The sequence below is a fragment of the Typopeltis vanoorti genome, chromosome 11 (assembly GCF_054136105.1).
Source record: "Typopeltis vanoorti isolate ZY-2024b chromosome 11, IOZ_Tvanoo_1.0, whole genome shotgun sequence".
NCBI lineage: Eukaryota > Metazoa > Arthropoda > Arachnida > Uropygi > Thelyphonidae > Typopeltis > Typopeltis vanoorti.
In genome coordinates this window covers 59,075,776-59,095,554 of record NC_143559.1, presented here as the reverse complement: position 1 = coordinate 59,095,554, position 19,779 = coordinate 59,075,776, and the positions used below count along the sequence as shown (strand labels likewise).

At 35.9% G+C, this 19,779-nt stretch overlaps 1 protein-coding gene across 1 annotated transcript in view; it reads right to left on the bottom strand.

The window, feature by feature from the left end:
• Positions 1–340: 340 nt before the first annotated feature.
• Positions 341–19,779, bottom strand: part of Arp10 (Actin-related protein 10) — a 175,845-nt gene continuing 156,406 nt past the window's right edge. The window contains exon 13 of the mRNA XM_090400157.1: positions 341–3,688. Coding sequence (XP_090256283.1) covers positions 3,558–3,688 — 131 coding nt within the window. The 3' untranslated portion in view covers positions 341–3,557. The remainder of the gene's footprint in view (positions 3,689–19,779) is intronic.

Here is a 19,779-nt window from a genome sequence, read left to right as displayed (position 1 = left end):
CATACTCTCCCATTTTTTTTTTTTTTTTTAATCCTATGAAAAACAAAGAAAGAGCAGGTACCAGTAGATTCTGGTTCTTTGCTAGCTGGAAGAAAAAATAAAATGAGAATATAACAAGAAGTTCATTTGTTTATCTGGGAACACAATACTGTTTAATTCTGCTAGCCAGTACCCTCTATCACATGGAGTCTTACAAAAATTACGTACTCTTGATTCAAAAATTTAGTGCTGATAACACCTGCAATACCGAAAAATTGATAGTTTCCTATGTTATAAACATGCTACACTGTTGGGATCAACGAAAGCAATAGATTGTGTAATAGTGTTAACCTCTAGAATATTTCATTAACATTTTATTCTTAGAAATACACAGGATTTTAATAAATATCTGAATGATTGACTTGACTGCAAATGATTATATTTCGAATGATATATCAATTCTATATAGATTCTCTTTCCAGCTACAGTTTGTAATTAGTCATTACAGTTTAAACAAAATGATTATTAAAAAAAAACGCACTGCTGCTTCTGACCAATATGAGACTACACATAACAGATGACTGCATAATCATCATAGATGACTGTGCAGAGGAATATCAAATAAAATTACATCACTATAAAAAACATTTAATAGTTACACATATGGAATCCTTGCAATATTTTAAAATAAAACATTATTTTAATCAAGTGCCTTACTAATAGAATTTGAATGTTTTATTTCTAAAGCTGCTTTTGGAAAGCTGCTAGGGTATTACTTACACTGTTTTAATCTAGCATAAGTAATCCAAAGTACATACGTGGTTGATGTAACTTCATTAGAAACTGCCCTAAGGTATATATATTAATAAAAATCATTTCCTAGATACTGTGTTTCAATCTTTACTGATATATCATTAAAACAAAAAAAGTTGATTTCAGGTGGACTTCTATCATTAAGTTGACTGTGCATGTAAAGTTTGTCCTCCATGATGCTTCCTACATTTCCAAAATAAGTGCTTCTAATAAAAAGGAAGAAAATAGAAAACTGCTAATCACATCAGTCATTTACCATTTTCTACTCCTTGAGATGTGTAAACATGCTTTCATATCACAGTTTAATTTTTTTTTCTTTTCAATTCTACTTTGAATTTCAAAATGGTCTGAAATTTGAATATTTTTCCTAGATGCATGCTATGGAAAAATACTCCTCTTAAATCAATTTTAAGATTTCAGATCCCAACTGTTGCTTATTTTAACTATTTAAACAGATTTTCACCTTCTTAGCTTTGGTACCAATATTCTGCCTATAGCTGCTGTAATACTGAATATTTGCATAATATTTTAACAAAGTATATGATGTTATAGAAGCTGCTGTAGTGTCATTACCTCTTTCCATAACACTAAACGATGACTAAGCTGTGGGTGATGGTAGGTGATATGATCAATGATAAACACTGGATCAGGTGTCAAAACAAATCAACAGGATGCCCAAAACTAAGTTCTGCTATCTGAAATACTTTGGAAGTAAAAAAAAAAAAGGAAATGAATTAGATAACATTTTTTTAGCATGATCTCCAATAAGTAATTTAACCAATGAAGAAAGCTGATTAAAAAACTATAATTCAATATAGCAATCCCTCGATTAATGCACCTCTGATGAGTGCGTAACTTTTTTTCCTATACCCAAATTCAATTAGTGTGCCTATATACATCTTAAAAATAAATGTTACAGATTTTAAACATTTTACAAAGTTATTTTTTAATGGCATGCTTACACTATTTCCATGTACACCATGTTCCAAATTTACCGCCAAAATTTATGTTGTCTGCTAATTACATAGCATTTTGATGATCATATCTCATGCCTCCTTTGAAATTGTTTTCCTTACTTTTTTTTTTATTTTAAAATATTTTCCCAACCTTTCATTTGAGTAAAAGAATTTAGTGAGCAAAAAAGAAGAAGTGTGAAAATGATTCAAAAAGTAATCTCATTGGAAGAAAAACTTGAAATAATAAAGAAAAATGAACAAGCAAGTCCAGAGCAAAGATAGGACAAGAACACAAAAATGGGCGAATCAACTATAACAGCAATTTTAAACAAACCTGCTAAATACAAAGAGAAAGGTAAGGCTGCTTCAAGTTCATTATGCATGCACTCAAAATCAAAGTATTATAATGACTGAATTAGAGAGACTTCTTTCTACATGGATCAAAGATTGTAACCAAAAACAGATCCTGCTAAGCACTAACCTTATTAAATTAAAAGCATTAAGTGTCTTTGCAACCTTGAAAGAAAGGGCTATCAATGATGGAAAAGAAGAAGAATTTCACATTAGTGCTGGGTGGTTTGAGTGTTTCAAAAAGAGAAATAGCCTACATAATGTTCAAATCACAGACGAAGCTGGAAGTGCAGATAAGGAAGTGGCCACAAATTATCCAGAGATATTGAAGAAAAATGTGGAAGAAGGGGGCTATTGTGACCAACAAATATTTAATGTCGATGAAACCAGCTTTTTTTGGAAGCGAATGTCTTCCAAGACTTTTCTGGCCAAATCAGAGAAATCTCAGCCTGGTTATAAAGTCACAAAGTCGAATGAAATTACTGCTAGCAATATGCGAGCCGTTTAGAAGCACATTCTTCCACATTGTGCAAATGATTTTAGAGGCTTTTCAAATGAATTAAATTTCATTCTGAGAAATTGAGTGATTCCAACCTGTTAAATTTAGATGCACAGTAGGAAGATCCTAAAGAATATGAAGAAAATTTAATCACTGACAAGTCCAAAGAGATTTCACAGAAACAATTTGAAAATATTTTTAGTACAATTGAAGTTTTTTAAGCAGCAATGCTTAGAGGCTTACCCTGATGAAGAGAGAAGCAGTAAAATGTGCAAAAGTAGTAGAAGAGGCAAGGTCCATACTGTCAGTTGTATGAAAAAAAGAAACAGAATGCTTGCCAAACTACGTTAGCTCAATTCTTTGTTAAGAAGTAGGATAATAAATTTATATTCTGAATATGTTTTATCGACTTTCAGCTTAATGGTTTTCCTTTAACTAGGCCATGAGATATACCCTAATTCTTTCATAACAAAAAAAAAAAAAAAAAAATCAGGAATGAATTATACTTTTTCCCATAGGTTATTAATATTTGATTAGTGCATTTTCGATTAATGCTCCCATTTTAAAGAATGCATAAGGCGCATTCATCGAGGGATTGCTGTACAGTTAGAATAGTTTTTATAGCAGACAAAGGAATGTCATTAATCGCCGTAAAATAATTAACATCAATGAACACTGAGAACACAATGTGTGTGTGTGTGTAAACAGTATGCACTCTTCTTCAAAATGGGTTGAACTTATATCCTTTAGCAGATGTTAAAATAAATCATTTTATTACAGATCCACCACTCCAGTATGAGGCCATATGAAATTTATATTGCACTCTCAAACCTCTATTATCCATAAACTTAATTTAAAATAATAAACATACTAAGAAAAGCATTAAATATATTACAACTTGATTTTTAATTAAATACAGAAACTCTGGAATTCAAAATTAATTTGCATTAAATGTTAATTTAGGTCAAAGATTTTCCACTATTATCACTCCACTTCTGATCTGACCAGTCAGGAATATAATTATGCTGCATATACTGTTCACGGGTAAGAGTTCTTGTAACCACAGCATCTGTTGCTCCAAACATGGATGCTGAAAGAGAAACAATGTTTTTAATGACACATTCAATTTTGAAACTAAGTGATATATAATACTCAAATGTGCATAAGTATGCATAATCATTCATGAAATTTTTTTTACTGAATGCTGTCATTTAGTAAGAAAAACACTGAATATATCAAGTTTAAAGGAAGTAATGTTTATAATCCATACACACTCTCAGAATTATCTTAGTATACTAAGAAAAATACAAATTTCATAGTGTATATATATATTTTTTTAATTCAGGACATTATGCTTTGTGGCTAATAATATTTCATGTAGCAAAATAAACTATAATAAAATAGCAGGTAGCATTCCTTTGATCAGCAGAAACAAAAGTTAACAAAAATGTATCATTTACTGTCTGAACATTAATTAGTGCAAGACATATAATATAATTATATGAAAATAAATGATATTTATAATTCCCACAGATTATTAACATTCACTTTCATAAGTATTTATGTGGTGTCCCTAGGTATCTTTAGCAAAAGGTGCTAGAGACATTTGTATATCTGATGTGCTGATAATTGGGCTTGTTCCATTTCATGATCCAGTTCAGAAATTTCACATTATCATACTTGTGATATAGAGAAACCACTGTGCTTTCATGATATCTTCGTTAAATTGAAAGATCTTAATTGCTTTAAAACATACTATATATGCATCAAATTAATGCATTTCCTCAACATGTGGATATTTTTAAAAATCTCTCTAAAAGTTAAGTCTATTTAGCATGTTTTGTCAAATCCTGATTTGACAAATTTGAGGCTCAAAGGTCAAAAAGGTCAATGAACAAATGTACACATAGAACTAATTCAAAGGCAAGGCAATAATAGTAAATATTAGGGAGCAGAGTCAACCTGTTTCATTTTGCTGTCACAGGCTGAGAATTTTAAGATTATTGCTTCTATATATATATATATATATATATATATATATATATATATATATATTAACGATACCAAGAAATTTTATATACTTGGTTTTAATACTTTTCCCAAGAAAGCAAACCAAAGTTTTCCACGTAATATATGTTCATGTCTGAGTTGCTTGTATATAGAGACTAATGACTTCATATCACTGGCCTTAATATGCATTTCTCTACACCAGGCCTGCACAACTTGATTGTCTTTGAGGGCCAAACCTAACTTGGACCACCTGACCAAGGGCCAGATCACTTTGGACTTAGAATCTTAAACTAGTCCACTGCAGCTAAACTTAAGTAAATGTGTTAGTAGGTCTACAATAAATACTAATTAATATGCATATTTAAATTTTTAGAGAGTTACAATTAAAATTATAATCAAAATTATTTACAAACAGATATAGCTGCAAAACTTCTCAATAAAAACCACTTAAACATAAACACAAAGTTTACTAAAAATTTCACTGAGAATATCACTTATTCTCAGTGAAATATCAGTGACTGAATGTCACATTGTGACATTCAGAATATCACAATGTGACACATTGCATTTCTTTGTTGCCACTATTTTATCAAAGTTTGCTGTCATGTTTAAAGTGGCCATTCTTAATATGGCATCTAAATTGATATCACTTAAAGATGAATACTTTGGTTTTGTTCAAGTTCATGACTGAAAATGTTGTTCACAAGTATATGTGCTCCCAAATATACAAAATACCTGGTAGGCAGTATCCAACAAATTTTTAAATTTATCCTGATCCAGAATAGAATAAAACTCTTGTAAAGTACTCTCCCAATGCTTGACCCGATAGTTTTCAGAACACTGAAGATCAATAACTTCCATCTGGAGTTCGACAGGTAGATTTCCTGCTTCGACAGAAAATGGATCCTCGATCACTTTTATGAGGACTTCGTCTTCATTACTCAATGGCATTCTTTTTTGAAACTCCTCACTTAGAAGTGATATGTGCTTCTTATATTTCCCCCCCACCATTGAATGATATTCTGATGGAATATTCCGCCGACAAGTTAAAAAATGTGACATATCCCCCCCCCTTAGCAAGTTGATTTTCAAACAAACTTAATTTCATTTTGAATGCCTTTATAAGAGACATTAACTGAAAACCAAACTTATTTTTTCCTTGAAGCTGTAAGTTAAGGTCATTCAAGTGACCCAAAATGTCACACAAGAAAAATAAATCTTGATTCCATTCTTCATCCATTATTCTGGGAATTTTTCCATATCTTCTAGAGATTCCAAAAATTCAACTAGTTCAATTTTTAGACCAACAAAGCATGACAAAACTTTACCGCTGCTCAACCAACATACATTAGTGTGGTATGGTAGATCCCCGTATTTGGCATCATTTTCTTCTAGAAACACCTGAATCTGCGTTTCAAACCCCCAAGCTCAAATATAGTTGACCAGAGCAAATACTACTTTAATCACATGATCGAACTGCAAAATCTTTGAACATAACACCTACTGATGAATTAGGCAGTGAAATTTTTGTCAATGGTTTATCTGCATACTGTTCAATAAATGTTACAGCACCAACATTTTTTCCACACATAGATGAAGCACCTTCAGTGCAAACTGCCACTTCTTTATCAACTCTCTCAGTAAATTTGCCAGCACAAACTATTTCTTGTGATGTTTTTAAGCTTATCTTTGTGGCTACTTCATTTGCAGATGTCACTTTTTTAAAGGCTTGTTGCTTACTGCTAAGGACTTCTGATAACTTTGCTGCTTTTATTTACTTTTCACCTGCATCCAACTCGCCGAGGTTAGGATGCTTCGATTCAAAATGACGTCTCAGATTGTACTCTTTCGGCACAGCGATAGATTCCTGGCAAACAACGGACATTATTTTGTCCTTAAACAACGTAAAACATGTTTGTTTGTCCACTCAGGGTTAAATGCCTGATGTTTCAAAATCTATTTTACACTTTGTACTTAAGCTCATTGTGTCGAGATTGACAATGTTAATTACAAAAAAACTAATGTTAAAAAACTCACAATAATGCAGGTTATGATAACAGTTATGTAATGTATTGCTAAAGCTACAACCAACCACTACACTGCCAAAGCCAGTCAAGGCACGGCCAACTTTGTGTAATACAATTCGTTCTCGTTTGTAGACATCAAGTCGTTATCACGGAGATGTAGCTTTGAATTTCCCCGCAGCGACACTAGCGCTAACAAAACCTCGAAGCGATTGTAATAATTTGTTATTAAATACGACAGTGGGAATAACTCCAAATGCAATATACAGTAAAACCCTGAAGTTACGCGGTAGGTGGGAGCAACAAAAAGCGCGTAAGTCGAATTCGCGTAACTCGGGGTATAATTTTGCATATAATTTATATATACAAACATACAATTGGGACCAAAGGTTTACAAAAACACCTATATTTTTTAAGAAATATAATCATAATTATAGTTTTTCATACATAAAAAAAAGAAAGTTATTTCGATGTCAATGGTTTCATAAAATCTAATAGATTCGTCTGACGTCATAATGTCTTTTTCGTGTCATGCAAAATTTCTTCATAGCAAGCTAATGATTTTTTTATTCCTTGCCTTGTGGCTACAATTTGTTCCTCGTTAGGATCTATGTTCTCCAAAATCTGTAAACCTTTCTTTTATTATTGTTCTTACTGTGGATTCCTGTAGATCGAACTTCTTTGCTAGCTCACAAATTTTCATTCCGCCTTCAAAATCCTTAATAATGTTGAGTTTTGTTTCCAAAATCAATATTTTTCTTTTCTTGCTAGCTGTAGAAGAATCGGACTTGCTTCTTTTGGATGACATTATTATTTTTTATGTGATAAAATTTTCATCAAGAACATAACATTAAACAATTGCAAGGTTTGTAGACTATAAAAATCATGTATGAATGGAGACCGCGCGAAACATGTCAGTGCTTGTTGACAGCATGTGCGACACTGGCGAATGCAGCTGGGCCTGAAAGATACGACTAGTGGTGAGGCATGAAGCAGAACGTAAACATGCAGAGTCTTAGTAAAAATTTAATTCAAGGAAAAAATCGTCTAATTTCATATTCCCCCATATGAGTAAATAATTCAATCAGGCAGATGAGCCAAAATAGATAGCATTGCGGGCCACATGCGGCCCACATGTTGTGCAGGCCTGCTCCACACACACACAAAAAAACTGTTAAACATTCCAGAAAAAAAAAATGTATTAATGAGTTAACAATTAATATACAGTGCTATTTTTGGGATGGTACACAATGATATGTCACACCAGTACCTTTATTAATATGCTACCGGCCAGGACGTATATATACCTCCACATTACCATGGATGCGAAGTGCATATTAAAATTGTAATACCATTGATATTACATTAAAATTTATGATGGATACGAAGCTTTTAAGGATGCGTATTTGATCTTTAATGGCCGGTAAGGTGGTTAACAGTGATACATGGATGTAGTATCATTTTATTTAATTTTTCTTGCTAGAAACGAATGCATACTGGGTACCTATTGTTTTACAAAAATCACTGCTAATACAATAAGGTGGAAAAACAAAAAAAAGAAGGAAAAAAAAAAGCAGTACTGAACTTTGACTTTGTTTACTCCATAACATATATACTTTCTTACTCTGGTTAAATAAAGATAATTAATAAAAAAAAAATAACATTTCCAATGACCAGATGCTGGTGAGCATGTACAAATATCTATCATAATATATTTATAATATATATGATCTATACACAAAAGCTATGCTAAGCAGAAACCAATGTAAATGCAAAAAACTTTTTTATTCTATTAACATTCTTGTAGAAGGGCTTAAACACATTGGTTGCACATGATTACTAAATAACTTAAGGAATTCACAACGTATACTAGAATATAAATTAAAATAAACTTTAATATATACTTCCTATATTTTGGCAGCATCACATTGCCATCTTCATGGGAACATAAGATTAAGACATGTGCACGCAGGCAATAAAAACAGCAAATGAGGTCAAAGTGAGGAAACTACTGTTTTTCCTAAAGTCGTGATCGTGCCCCCTAGCGGGCTATATTAGGTATTCTTGGCCGTTGGGCTGAAATTCTCAAGATATATATACGTCTCCAAAATTTGAGGCAGTCTCATGCATCCAAATTTGTTGAGGTTTGGCATGTTTTTTAGGGCTGAGGCCGATTCTATGAATAGTCTTTCAAATTTATACTTACTGTGGTGTATTACTGTGGCTTTCAAACACTGTATTCTGTGCCATGTATCCAGAGCATGGTCTGCAAGCCCAGAGTGGCTGTACTGGTGAAACCGGATGTAGTCCTTGTGTTCCGAAATTCTGATATTCGCTGTCCTACCTGTTTGGCCGGACAGCTTACAGCTGCAAGGGACCCGGTAGGAAAGCAGTTGGTTTTTAGTGGAGCGGATAAGGGATGCCAATTTTCTATATGGTCTGTAACAAGAGGTCAGGTCATGTTTATTCAGGATTTTGGTAATTTTTTTCAAGGTGCCCCGGATGTAGGGATTGGTGATGGATTTAGAGTAATCTTTTTTGCCAGGGGGGGGGGGGACTGTGGTTTACTATTTTCAGTGTTTTTTGGGGGTTGTAGCCATTGGCTGAGAAAGTGTTAAGGATGTGATTTAGTTCAGTGGTTAGAGCATTGTCATTTGAACAGATTAGTTCAGCCCTGTTGTATAGTGTCTTAACTCCATATTGTTGTATGTGTGTGTGTGTGTGGGAGGGATTGTTGGTGAATGTACCTGCCTGTATGGGTGGGCTTTCTATAAACTGGGAAAACCAAGGTTCCATCAGACTGGAGGGTGACTAGTGTGTCTAGGAAAGAGAGGCTGTTTTCCTCTTTTTTCCAGGGTGAACTTGATTCTGGGGGGGGGGGGTTGGTTGTTTAAGTGCGTTAAGAAGGAGAGGAGTGTATCAGAGCCATGTGGCCAAATAGCGAACACATCAACGTAGTGAAGCCATGTGGTAGGTTTTGTTGGGCAGAGTTTAAGGCTTTCTCTTCAAAAGTCTCCATAAAGAAGTTGGCCAAGGGTTGGGAGAGGTGAACTCATGGCTGTCCCCTCTATCTGTTTGTAGAATTTTCCCTGCCAAATGAAATAGCCTGAGTTCATTGTGAAATGAAATAGGGTTGAGATATCGGGTAGAAATTTGGCTTGGATGAGCTCGAAGGTTTCCTTGAGTGAGACATGTGTGAATAAGGAGGAGACGTCAAAACTGACTATTATGTCAGTATGTTGGCGTGTAAGGTGTTCTACGCTGGCTATGAAGTGGGCTAAGTTTTTTTTGTGTGATGGGTTGCCAAGTATAGTGTGTGAGCACTTTGGCTAAATGTTTGGCTAATTTGTACGTGGGGGAATCAATGCCATCAACTATGGGATGTAATGGTACATTTTGTATTTTGGGGAGCCCGTATACACGGGGTGGTCTAGAGTTATAAGGTTTTAACTCTAGACCACCCCCGTATATATGAGCTCCCAAAAATACATAAACAAAATGTGCCATTACTTCCCATAGTGGATGGCACTGATTCCCCCATGTACAAATTAGCCAAACATTTAGCCAAAGCACTTACACATTATACTGGCAACCCATCATACATAAAAAACTCAGCCCACTTCAAAGTCAGTGTAGAAAACCTTACACTCCAACATACTGACATAATGGTCAATTTTGATGCCTACTCCTCCTTATTCACAAATGTCCCACTCAAGGAAACCATAGAGCTCATCCAAACCAAATTTCCTCCTAATATCTCAGCCCCATTTCAGTTCACAATGAACTCAGGCTATTTTAAATTTAGTTTAATCCTTTTTCCTAGTGTGAGCAAACAAGGTTTGCACCTGAAAATATCTTCAGGACTGGGGTAAGGTAGTACAACACCGGGAAACTCGTAACAAAGGTGGACCAAGCTAACATCACTCCTATCTCAGTATCTCCAATAATGCAACTCCTATAGGTAAAGATGACCTCGCTATTGCTTCTGCATTGTATCTCCACTTCTGGGCCTGGCTCCCACTGAAGAGACCTCAATAAAGGTCGAAACTAGTCTGGGTAGTGGCCCTTCCCTTAATGCATAACATTATACATATCCGCAAGGAGATGTGTTTTGCATTATGGGAGATACTGAGATAGGAGTGATGTTAGCTTGGTCCACCTTTGCTATGAGTTGCCTGGTGTTGTATCACCTTACCCCAGTCCTGAAGATATTTTCAGGTGCAAACTTTCTTTGCTCATACTTGGATAAAGGATTAAACTAAATTTATTATAGTCTAACTAAGTGAAAAATAAACTTTCAACATCTTTCTCTAAATCCAGAGTAATTTAATAAAAAGGTGGCACACCTTTTGGCAACTCCTATAGGTAAAGATGATCTCGCTATTGGTTCTGCATGGTATCTCCACTTCTGGGTCTCGCTCCCACTGAAGAAACCTCAATAAAGGTCGAAACTAGTCTGGGTAATGGCCCTTCCCTTAATGCATAACATTATACATAATCATAAGGAGATGTGTGTTTTGCATTATGGGAGATACTGAGATAGGAGTGATGTTAGCTTGGTCCACCTTTGCTATGAGTTGCCCGGTGTTGTACTGACTTGCCCTAGTTCTGAAGAATTTTCAGGTGCAAACTTTGTTTGCTCACATTTGGATAAAGGATTAAACTAAATTTATTATAGTATAACCAAGTGAAAAATAAACTCTCAGGCTATTTTGTTTGGCAGGGAAAATTCTACAAACAGATAGAGGGGACAGTCATGGATTCACCACTTTCTCTCCACCGTTACACAACTTCTTTATCTAGACTTTTCAAGAGAAAGCCTTAAACTCTGCCTCACAAAAACCTACCATATGGCTTCGCTACATCGATGATGTGTTTGCTATTTGGCCACATGGCTCTGATACACTCCTCTCCTTCTTAACGCACTTAAACAACCAACACCCCAGAATCAAGTTCACCCAGGAAAAAGAGGAAAACAACAGCCTCCCTTTCCTAGACACACTAGTCACCTGCCAGCCTGATGGAACCTTGGTTGTCCCAGTTTATAGAAAAGCCACCCATACAGGTAGGTACATTCACCAGCAATTCCTCCCCCCCACACACAACAATATGGAGTTATTAAGACACTATACAATAGGGCTAAACTAATCTGTTCAAATGACAATGCTCTAACCACTGAACTAAATCACATCCTTAACACCTTCTCAGCCAATGGCTACAACCCCCAAAAAACACTGAAAACAGTAAACCACAGTCCCCACCCCTGGCAAAAAAGATTACTCTAAATCCATCACCAATCCCTACATCCGGGGCATCTTGGAAAAAATTACCAAAATCATGAATAAACATGACCTGACCTCTTGTTACAGACCATATAGAAAATTGGCATCCCTTATCCGCTCCACTAAAAACCAACCACTTTCCCTGGTGTATACCAGGTCCCATGCAGCTATAAGCTGTCCTACTTTGGCCAAACAGGTGGGACAGCGAATATCAGAATTTCGGAACACAAGGACTACATCCGGTTTCACCAGTACAGCCACTATGGGCTTGCAGACCATGCTCTGGATACACGGCACAGAATACAGTGGTTGAAAGCCATAGTAATACAGTGCAACAAGTATAAATTTGAAAGACTATTCATAGAATCAGCCTCAGCTCTAAGAAACATGCCAAACCTCAACAAATATGGATGCATGAGACTGCCCCAAATTTGGGAGACGTATATCTTGAGAACTTCAGCCCAATGGCCAAGAATACCTAATATAGCCCGATAGGGGGCACGATCAGGACTTTAGGAAAAACAGTAGTTTCCTCGCTTCGACCTCATTTGCTGTTTTTATTGCCTGCATGCACATGTCTTAATCTTATGTTCCCATAAAGATGGCAACTTGACGTTGCCAAAATATAGGAAGTATATATTAAAGTTTATTTTAATTTATATTCCATATATGTTGTGATTTCCTTAAGTTATTTAGTAATTCTATTAACATACATAGGTCTTTCAAACATTTGGATGGTTAAATATTATTCTTATGTTTCTGTTTCCAGAGCTAAATAGTTTCCGCAAGGATCACTTACTCAGGAATACATTATCATGAAATTCCTGATATATAGATATATACCCTCAAGGGGTGTACAGGATATGATAGTACTACATGAAAAATTTACATCATTACTAATTTCCTATCTACAATTTTCCTCCAAATGAGTCTGTTAAATGTCAAGACTCCAATATTATCAGGTCTTATATTTCTGTCTTCTAAGGCACTTTTTACTGTATCAATCCACCTATACCTTGGTCATCCTCTGGGTTTTTTCCTGCCAACCTGGCAGAGAACACTTGTTTGCTAATCTTTCCTCTGCCATTCTACTTAAGTGACCATACCAGGAAATATATTAAGATTTAAAATCATATCCATTGTGAAAATGGAGAAAGGGTTCCTTATTAGTCCTTTTCACACAAAGTGTATATTTTCCTAGTCTTCAAACACCCTTCAGGAGAGAAATACAGAAGATTAGAGTCTGACAACTCTACCCCATTCCAAGACTCAGTGGATGGTTATAGACCACTCATAGATAAGGACTCAGGGGGGGGGGGGAATACTACTCTTGAGAAACAAATTCTGGTATTTTTTTTATTTTTATTTTTTTTTCTCTCTCTCAACAATAAATAAGTGTTTATTTGGTGAAAGAAACTGCATATTTCACATATATTCATGATTAACTTTAAGATTTTATAATAAAATATTATTGAATGGGCATCTTCATGTGCTGAGTTTCTCACAAGAAACTCAGCACACTAATTCACCACTCACATTCAAAGTGAAAAATCTAGTTCCGACACCAGTAGCGCACTCAGGATTTAATCGTAGGGGGATGGACAAGTTGAGTAGACGATTTGAGAATACACACTACCAATCACATACGACCTATGACTGAGCATCTGCAATGATTGCTAATTTATAAGTAGTATAGAAATAGAAGACATCACGCAACAAAAATAAAAAAATTAATTTTCATTAGGAAAACATTTTTGGAAATTTTTCTAGTGTGTTTCCTTTTTTTGGGGGGGGGGGTTGGCCCCCCTCCCTGGGTGCACCACTGTCTGACAACCTTGCTAACTACATTCTTACTCAATTTCCAGGGATAGTTACTCGTTCTGCCCCCTCCAGCCCAGTACTGAAAAATTTCCTCTTCATCAATCCTATAAAATCCTTTTAGTAACTACAAGTTTCTATCATATTCCCTCTTTCCCACCTATCAACTGATTGCAAAACAAAAACCCATTCTATCCTCGCAAGGAGAATTCAACAGATCAATATCCATCTTGGTCACTCACCTCTGGATCCTTTCCACTATTACCCTATGCGACTTGACCTAGATGTGAATGTATCAACACACTGTAAAAGAGGAATGATAATTTCTGTAACTCTGCTTTAAGGGTCAAAGCAGTATAACTGAGAGGAGACCTCCATATAGCCTTTAAAGAAATGCGGAGAACCGACCAGGGCTTCTGACCTAATGTTCAATCCTCACCTTCTTGTGGTGCACCCTGTTGGATATCTACCTGGATACTGAACGAACGAGGATGGGCTGGCAATTTGGAATTTCATCATCATCATCAAATTCCTGCCATGTACCCTCAAGGGGTGTACAGGATATGACAGTACTACATTAAAAAATTACATCATTACTAACTTCCTATCTACAATTTTCCTCCAAATCAGTCTGTTACTTGTCAAGACTCCAACATTATCAGATCTTATATTTCTATCGTCCAAGGCACTTTGTACTGTAACAATCCACCTATATCTTGGTCTTCCTCTGGGTCGTTTTCCTGCAAACCTGGCAGAGAACACTTGTTTTGGTAATCTTTCCTCTCCCATTCTATTTAAGTGACCATACCACCTGAGATTAGCTCTGCTAACGCATTCCTGGATGCTGACAATGTCAAGTTCTTTCCTAATATCCTTATTTTTAATATGATATTGCCATTGATGCCATCTGTTCACGCCTCTAATCTTTCTCAGGACTCTCATATCTGTGGTCTCTATTCTTTGATCAAGTGTTTTACTTCTGACCCAGCTCTCAGATCCATAAGTTAAAACTGGTTTGAACAATACAGCTAATTTAGTGTTCCGACTAATTTCTTTCTTATTCCAAATGAATTTATTCAACTGACTTCCCACCATAACAGCTTTGCTGATTCTATTGTCTATTTCTATATTTAATTTACCATCTTCAGTAAAAATCATGCCTAAATAGCTGAAATGTTTTACTTGTTCCACAGGTTCTCCATTCACAACACAGTTGACATTTTCAATGATTTTGCCTATTTTCATTGTCTTTGTCTTTTTAATGCTGACCTTCATACCATATCTATGACAACAGATATTCAATTTAGTCAGAGAATCTTGCAGACTTGTAGCGGATTTATTTAGATCATCCGCATAAAGCAAAGAGCTGACATTAACATCTCCAATTTTGATATCAGGTTTAATACCACATTCCTTCATAATGTGATCCATATAGATAATGAATAACAGAGGGGATAATGTACATCGTTGTCTCACACCAGATTTAACATTAAACCATCTTCCTGTACTTCCTTCAATTCTAACTGCTGACTTACAACTCAAATAAAGACCAAGTATTACTTGATATAATGCCCCATTGACACCATATAACTGCAGCGTATTGAATAGCTTCTCTCTTGGCACTTTGTCATATTCCTTTTCCAAATCGACAAAACTTAAATACAGATCGTTGTTATATTCCCATGCTTTCTCGACTATTTGTCGTAAAGTGAAGATCTGATCCTGACAGCCTCTATTTGGCCTGAATCCAGCTTGTTCTTCACCAAGCTTTTCTTCCACAATTCTTCTCAACCGTTTCTCAAATATACTTGCATAGATCTTGCCAGGAACACTCAGTAGGGAAATACCTCTGTAATTCTCACATGCAGTTTTATTTCCCTTTTTATATATGGGTACTATGAGAGCTCTACTCCAATCATCGGGAATTCGTCCCTCTGTCTAGGCTTTCTGAACTATGCAGTGCAGCCACTGTAAGACTTTTATACCACCATACTTCAACATTTCTGGTCGAATATCATCTACTCCTGCTGCCTTTCCACATTTCAAGCCAATGATGGCTTTTTCTACTTCAAGTATGGATATGTATTCCTGACTGCATGCCTGGTCAGTGTTTTTTATCACTGTGCTGTCATCACTGCTTGTTTCATTTAGCAGTTTTTCAAAGTAATTACTCCATACTTCAAGGATATCTTTTTCTCCTGTTTTCATGTCACCTTTATCATCTCTAACTCCTTTTACAGCACTCTTTCCTCCACTCCTAAGCTTCTTCAACAACCTCCAGAATATTTTGCCACCTTCTTGATATTTATTTTCTATATTCTTGCCAAAGTCCTCCCATGACTTTTGTTTAGCTAGTTTTACACACTGTTTAGCTTTCTTACATTTGTCTCTGTATTCTGTAAGAGTGAAAGCTGACTTATTTGCCAGGAACTTTTGATATGCTTTCTTCTTTTCCTTCACTGCCTCTTTAACTTCCTGTGTCCACCAGGGAGTTCTGATTTTTTTATCCTTACACACAATCTCACCACATGCCTCTCTGGCAGAATCAATCAATGTTTTCTTCAGAGTTTGTCACTGAATCTCCAAGGTTTGATTTCTGTTCTCAAACTCTTTCATTTTCTTTTCAATAATCTTTCTGTATTTTAGTCTACAGTTCACATCTGAGAGCTGCTCAACTTTTATTCGCTTTAAAACTTTCTTACATGTTATTCTTTTCAATATGAAATTCAATTTTATCCTGCTCAAGACTAAATAGTGATCACCTCCAATTTCAAATCCTCTGTATACTCTGGTGTCCTACACCAGGGAGAAAACATCACTATCAACAATAACACAGTCAATGAGACTTTTCTTATTCCTAGCCTCTTCTCTCCATGTGAATTTGTGCACATTTTTATGTTGGAACATGGTGTTAGTAATAACCAGTCCATGTCCTGAGCAGAAATCCAACAGATATTTTGCCATTATTATTAGCTTTGCTCTTTTCTCCAAATTTTCCCAAAATATTTTTGTATGTCTCACAATCATTTCCTACTCTGCTATTTAGATCCCCAACAAGGACCAACTTTTCCTTTTTCATTGTGTCAGTTGCTTTCTCTAAAGCCTCAAAAAATTCCTCCACTTTTACCTTAGTAGAACCTTCTGTGGGACCATAGGCACAAATAAGTCTCATTGTCCAGTTCCCCATTCTCATATTTGCCCACATTACTCTACTTGAGACTGACTGCCATTCAAGAAGATTAGCCTCGTATTTTGTGTTGAATACTATGGCTACTCCTTCTTTTCCTTGATTGTCATTGCCTGAATATAACATTTTGTATTTATTGCTCAGAAAGGTCTCACCAGTTTTGGTCTTTTTTGTTTCAGTCACACCTATTATGTCGATCTGATACTTATCTAATTCCTCAGCTAGCTCCATTTCTTTGCCATTCAGGCTTCTTACGTTGATAGTACTAATCTTTAACTCTGGTGATGTTGAGTTGGGGTTTGTTTTCAGATTTGTTCCAGTAGCTGGCTTTTCGCTGTTCACCCTGGTTCCCTGTCGAAAACAACGGGGGCCTTGTTTAACTGGGCAACGCCCTAGCCGGCATGAAATTTTGTCATGTTGTACCATCATTTTTTATTTTGGTTTAACCAATAAGAATACAATTTGGTCGGCTAAATCCCAAATTACCAGCCCATCCTCGTTCATTCAGTATCAAAGTAGATACCCAACAGGGTGCACCACGAGAGGGTGAGGACTGGACATTAGGTCAGAAGCCCTGGTCGGTTCTCCGCATTCCTTTAAAGGCTATGTGGAGGTCTCCTCTCAGTTATACAGCTTTGACCCTTAAGCACCCCAATATGGAATTTGGAATTTAGCCAACCAAATTGTATTCTTATTGGCTTAAACCAATATACAAAATGATGGTACAACATGACAAAATTTCATGCTGGCTGGAGCGTCGCCTGGTTCAACAAGGCCCCAGTTGTTTTCACCAGGGAACCAGGGCGAAAAGTCAGCTACTGCAACAAATCTGAAAGCACACCTCAACTCAACATCACCAGAGTTAAAGATCGGTACTATCAACATAAGAAGCCTGAATGGCAAAGAAATGGAGCTAGCTGAGGAATTAGATAAGTACCAGATCACCATAATAGGGGTGACTGAAACAAAAAAGACAAAAACTGATGAGATCTTTCTGAGCAATAAATACAAAATGTTATATTCAGACAATGATAATCAAGGAAAAGAAGGAGTAGCCATAGTATTCAACACAAAATACAAGGCTAATCTTCTTGAAAGGCAGGCAGTCTCAAATAGAGTGATGTTGGATAATATCAGAATGGGGAATTGGACAATGAGACTTATTTGTGCCTATGGTCCCACAGAAGTTCTACTAAGGTAGAAGTGGAGGAATTTTTTGATGCTTTAGATAAAGCAACTGCCACAATGAAAAAGGAAAAGTTGGTCCTTGTTGGGGATCTAAATAGCAGAGTAGGAAATGATTGTCAGATATACAAAAATATTTGAGAAAATTTGGAGAAAAGAGCAAAGCTAACAATAATGGCAAATACCTGTTGGATTTCTGCTCAGGACATTGACTGGTTATTACTAACACCATGTTTCCACATAAAAATGTACACAAATTCACATGGAGAGAAGAAGCAAGGAATAAGAAAAGTCTCATTGACTATATTATTGTTGATAGTGATGTTTTCTCCCTGATGCAGGACACCAGAGTGTACAGAGGATTTGAAATTGGAAGTGATCACTACTTAGTCTTGAGCAGGATAAAATTGAATTTCATATTGAAAAGAATAACATGTAAGAAAGTTTTACAGTGAATAAAATTTGAGTAGCTCTCAGGTCTGAACTGTAGACTAAAATAAGCAAACATTATTGAAGAAAAAATGAAAGAGTTTGAGAACAGGAACCAAACCTTGGAGATTCAGTGGCAAGCCCTGAAGGAAACCCTGATTGATTCAGCAAGAGATGCATGTGGTGAGGTAATCTGCAAGGATAGAAAAATCAGAACTCCATGGTGGACACAGGAAATTAAAGAAGCAGTTGTTAGATCCTGAATGGAGAACTTTACAAGTAAATTCTTTATTCAGGATTTAACATGATAAATATTACTAATTAAGGAGATATCTGCACATCAGCTAATAATTATGAAAAATTTCTTTATGTTATGTGATAATGTGTAGTCCATATATGCCATTGCCATATATTGAAATTTATTCCTTATGTGCTATATATTGAAATGTATAACTGAAATAAGAAGCAGAGAATTTTGTATCAGAATAGTAAGAATTATGTAAGGGGAATTGTTAAGTTATTTGTAAATCCCATTAAGCTGTCTAGTACATTACGAAATTCCAGGAAGATAATAAGTAGTAATCCGGAATAATCGTGTATAATCTGTACGAGTTGAGTGTAGCGATGGAGGCTATACCTACGCAGAAAGTGATGTCAGAGCAACTACCTGGAATAGGCTAACCTAACAGATTAGGGAGCGTGTAGGATCACCCAAGGGGCATGAACGATGGGGTTCGTGGGTAAAGAACACATCGAATAGAGGGCGCCTGATAGGGTGAATAAAAGACGATGCGCACGATATTAAGGGTCTTTTTCTTCTTCTTCGGTTCCTGGATTCCAGTTTTAGGATGATTGGTGGGGGATTCATGAGAGAGTGGTGGGTTGACTACAGTGATGACGGATTCTTTTCTTGAGAATGCTTGAAGATTTCCAAGCGGAGCTGATCGTGATATGACATCCTATGCAGAATCGAGCCTTAGCAGAATGTCCCATCGGAGAGAACGGAGAAAGTTTCCTGCGAAGCAGTAGACAGCACGCCACAGTCCGGAAAAGATTCAAAGAAAAGCGTAGTGCATCGCCAGGTGCAAAGACGGCTGATAAATATACAGTAAGGTAATCCAGATCTACATGAGATGGCGGCATGAAATCATAAAGGATCCGGTAATGTAAAGATTTTCATTCTATGTTAAAAATCGCTTAGAAGAATAAGAAATTTGTGTATACTGTAAACTAAAGGACACTAATA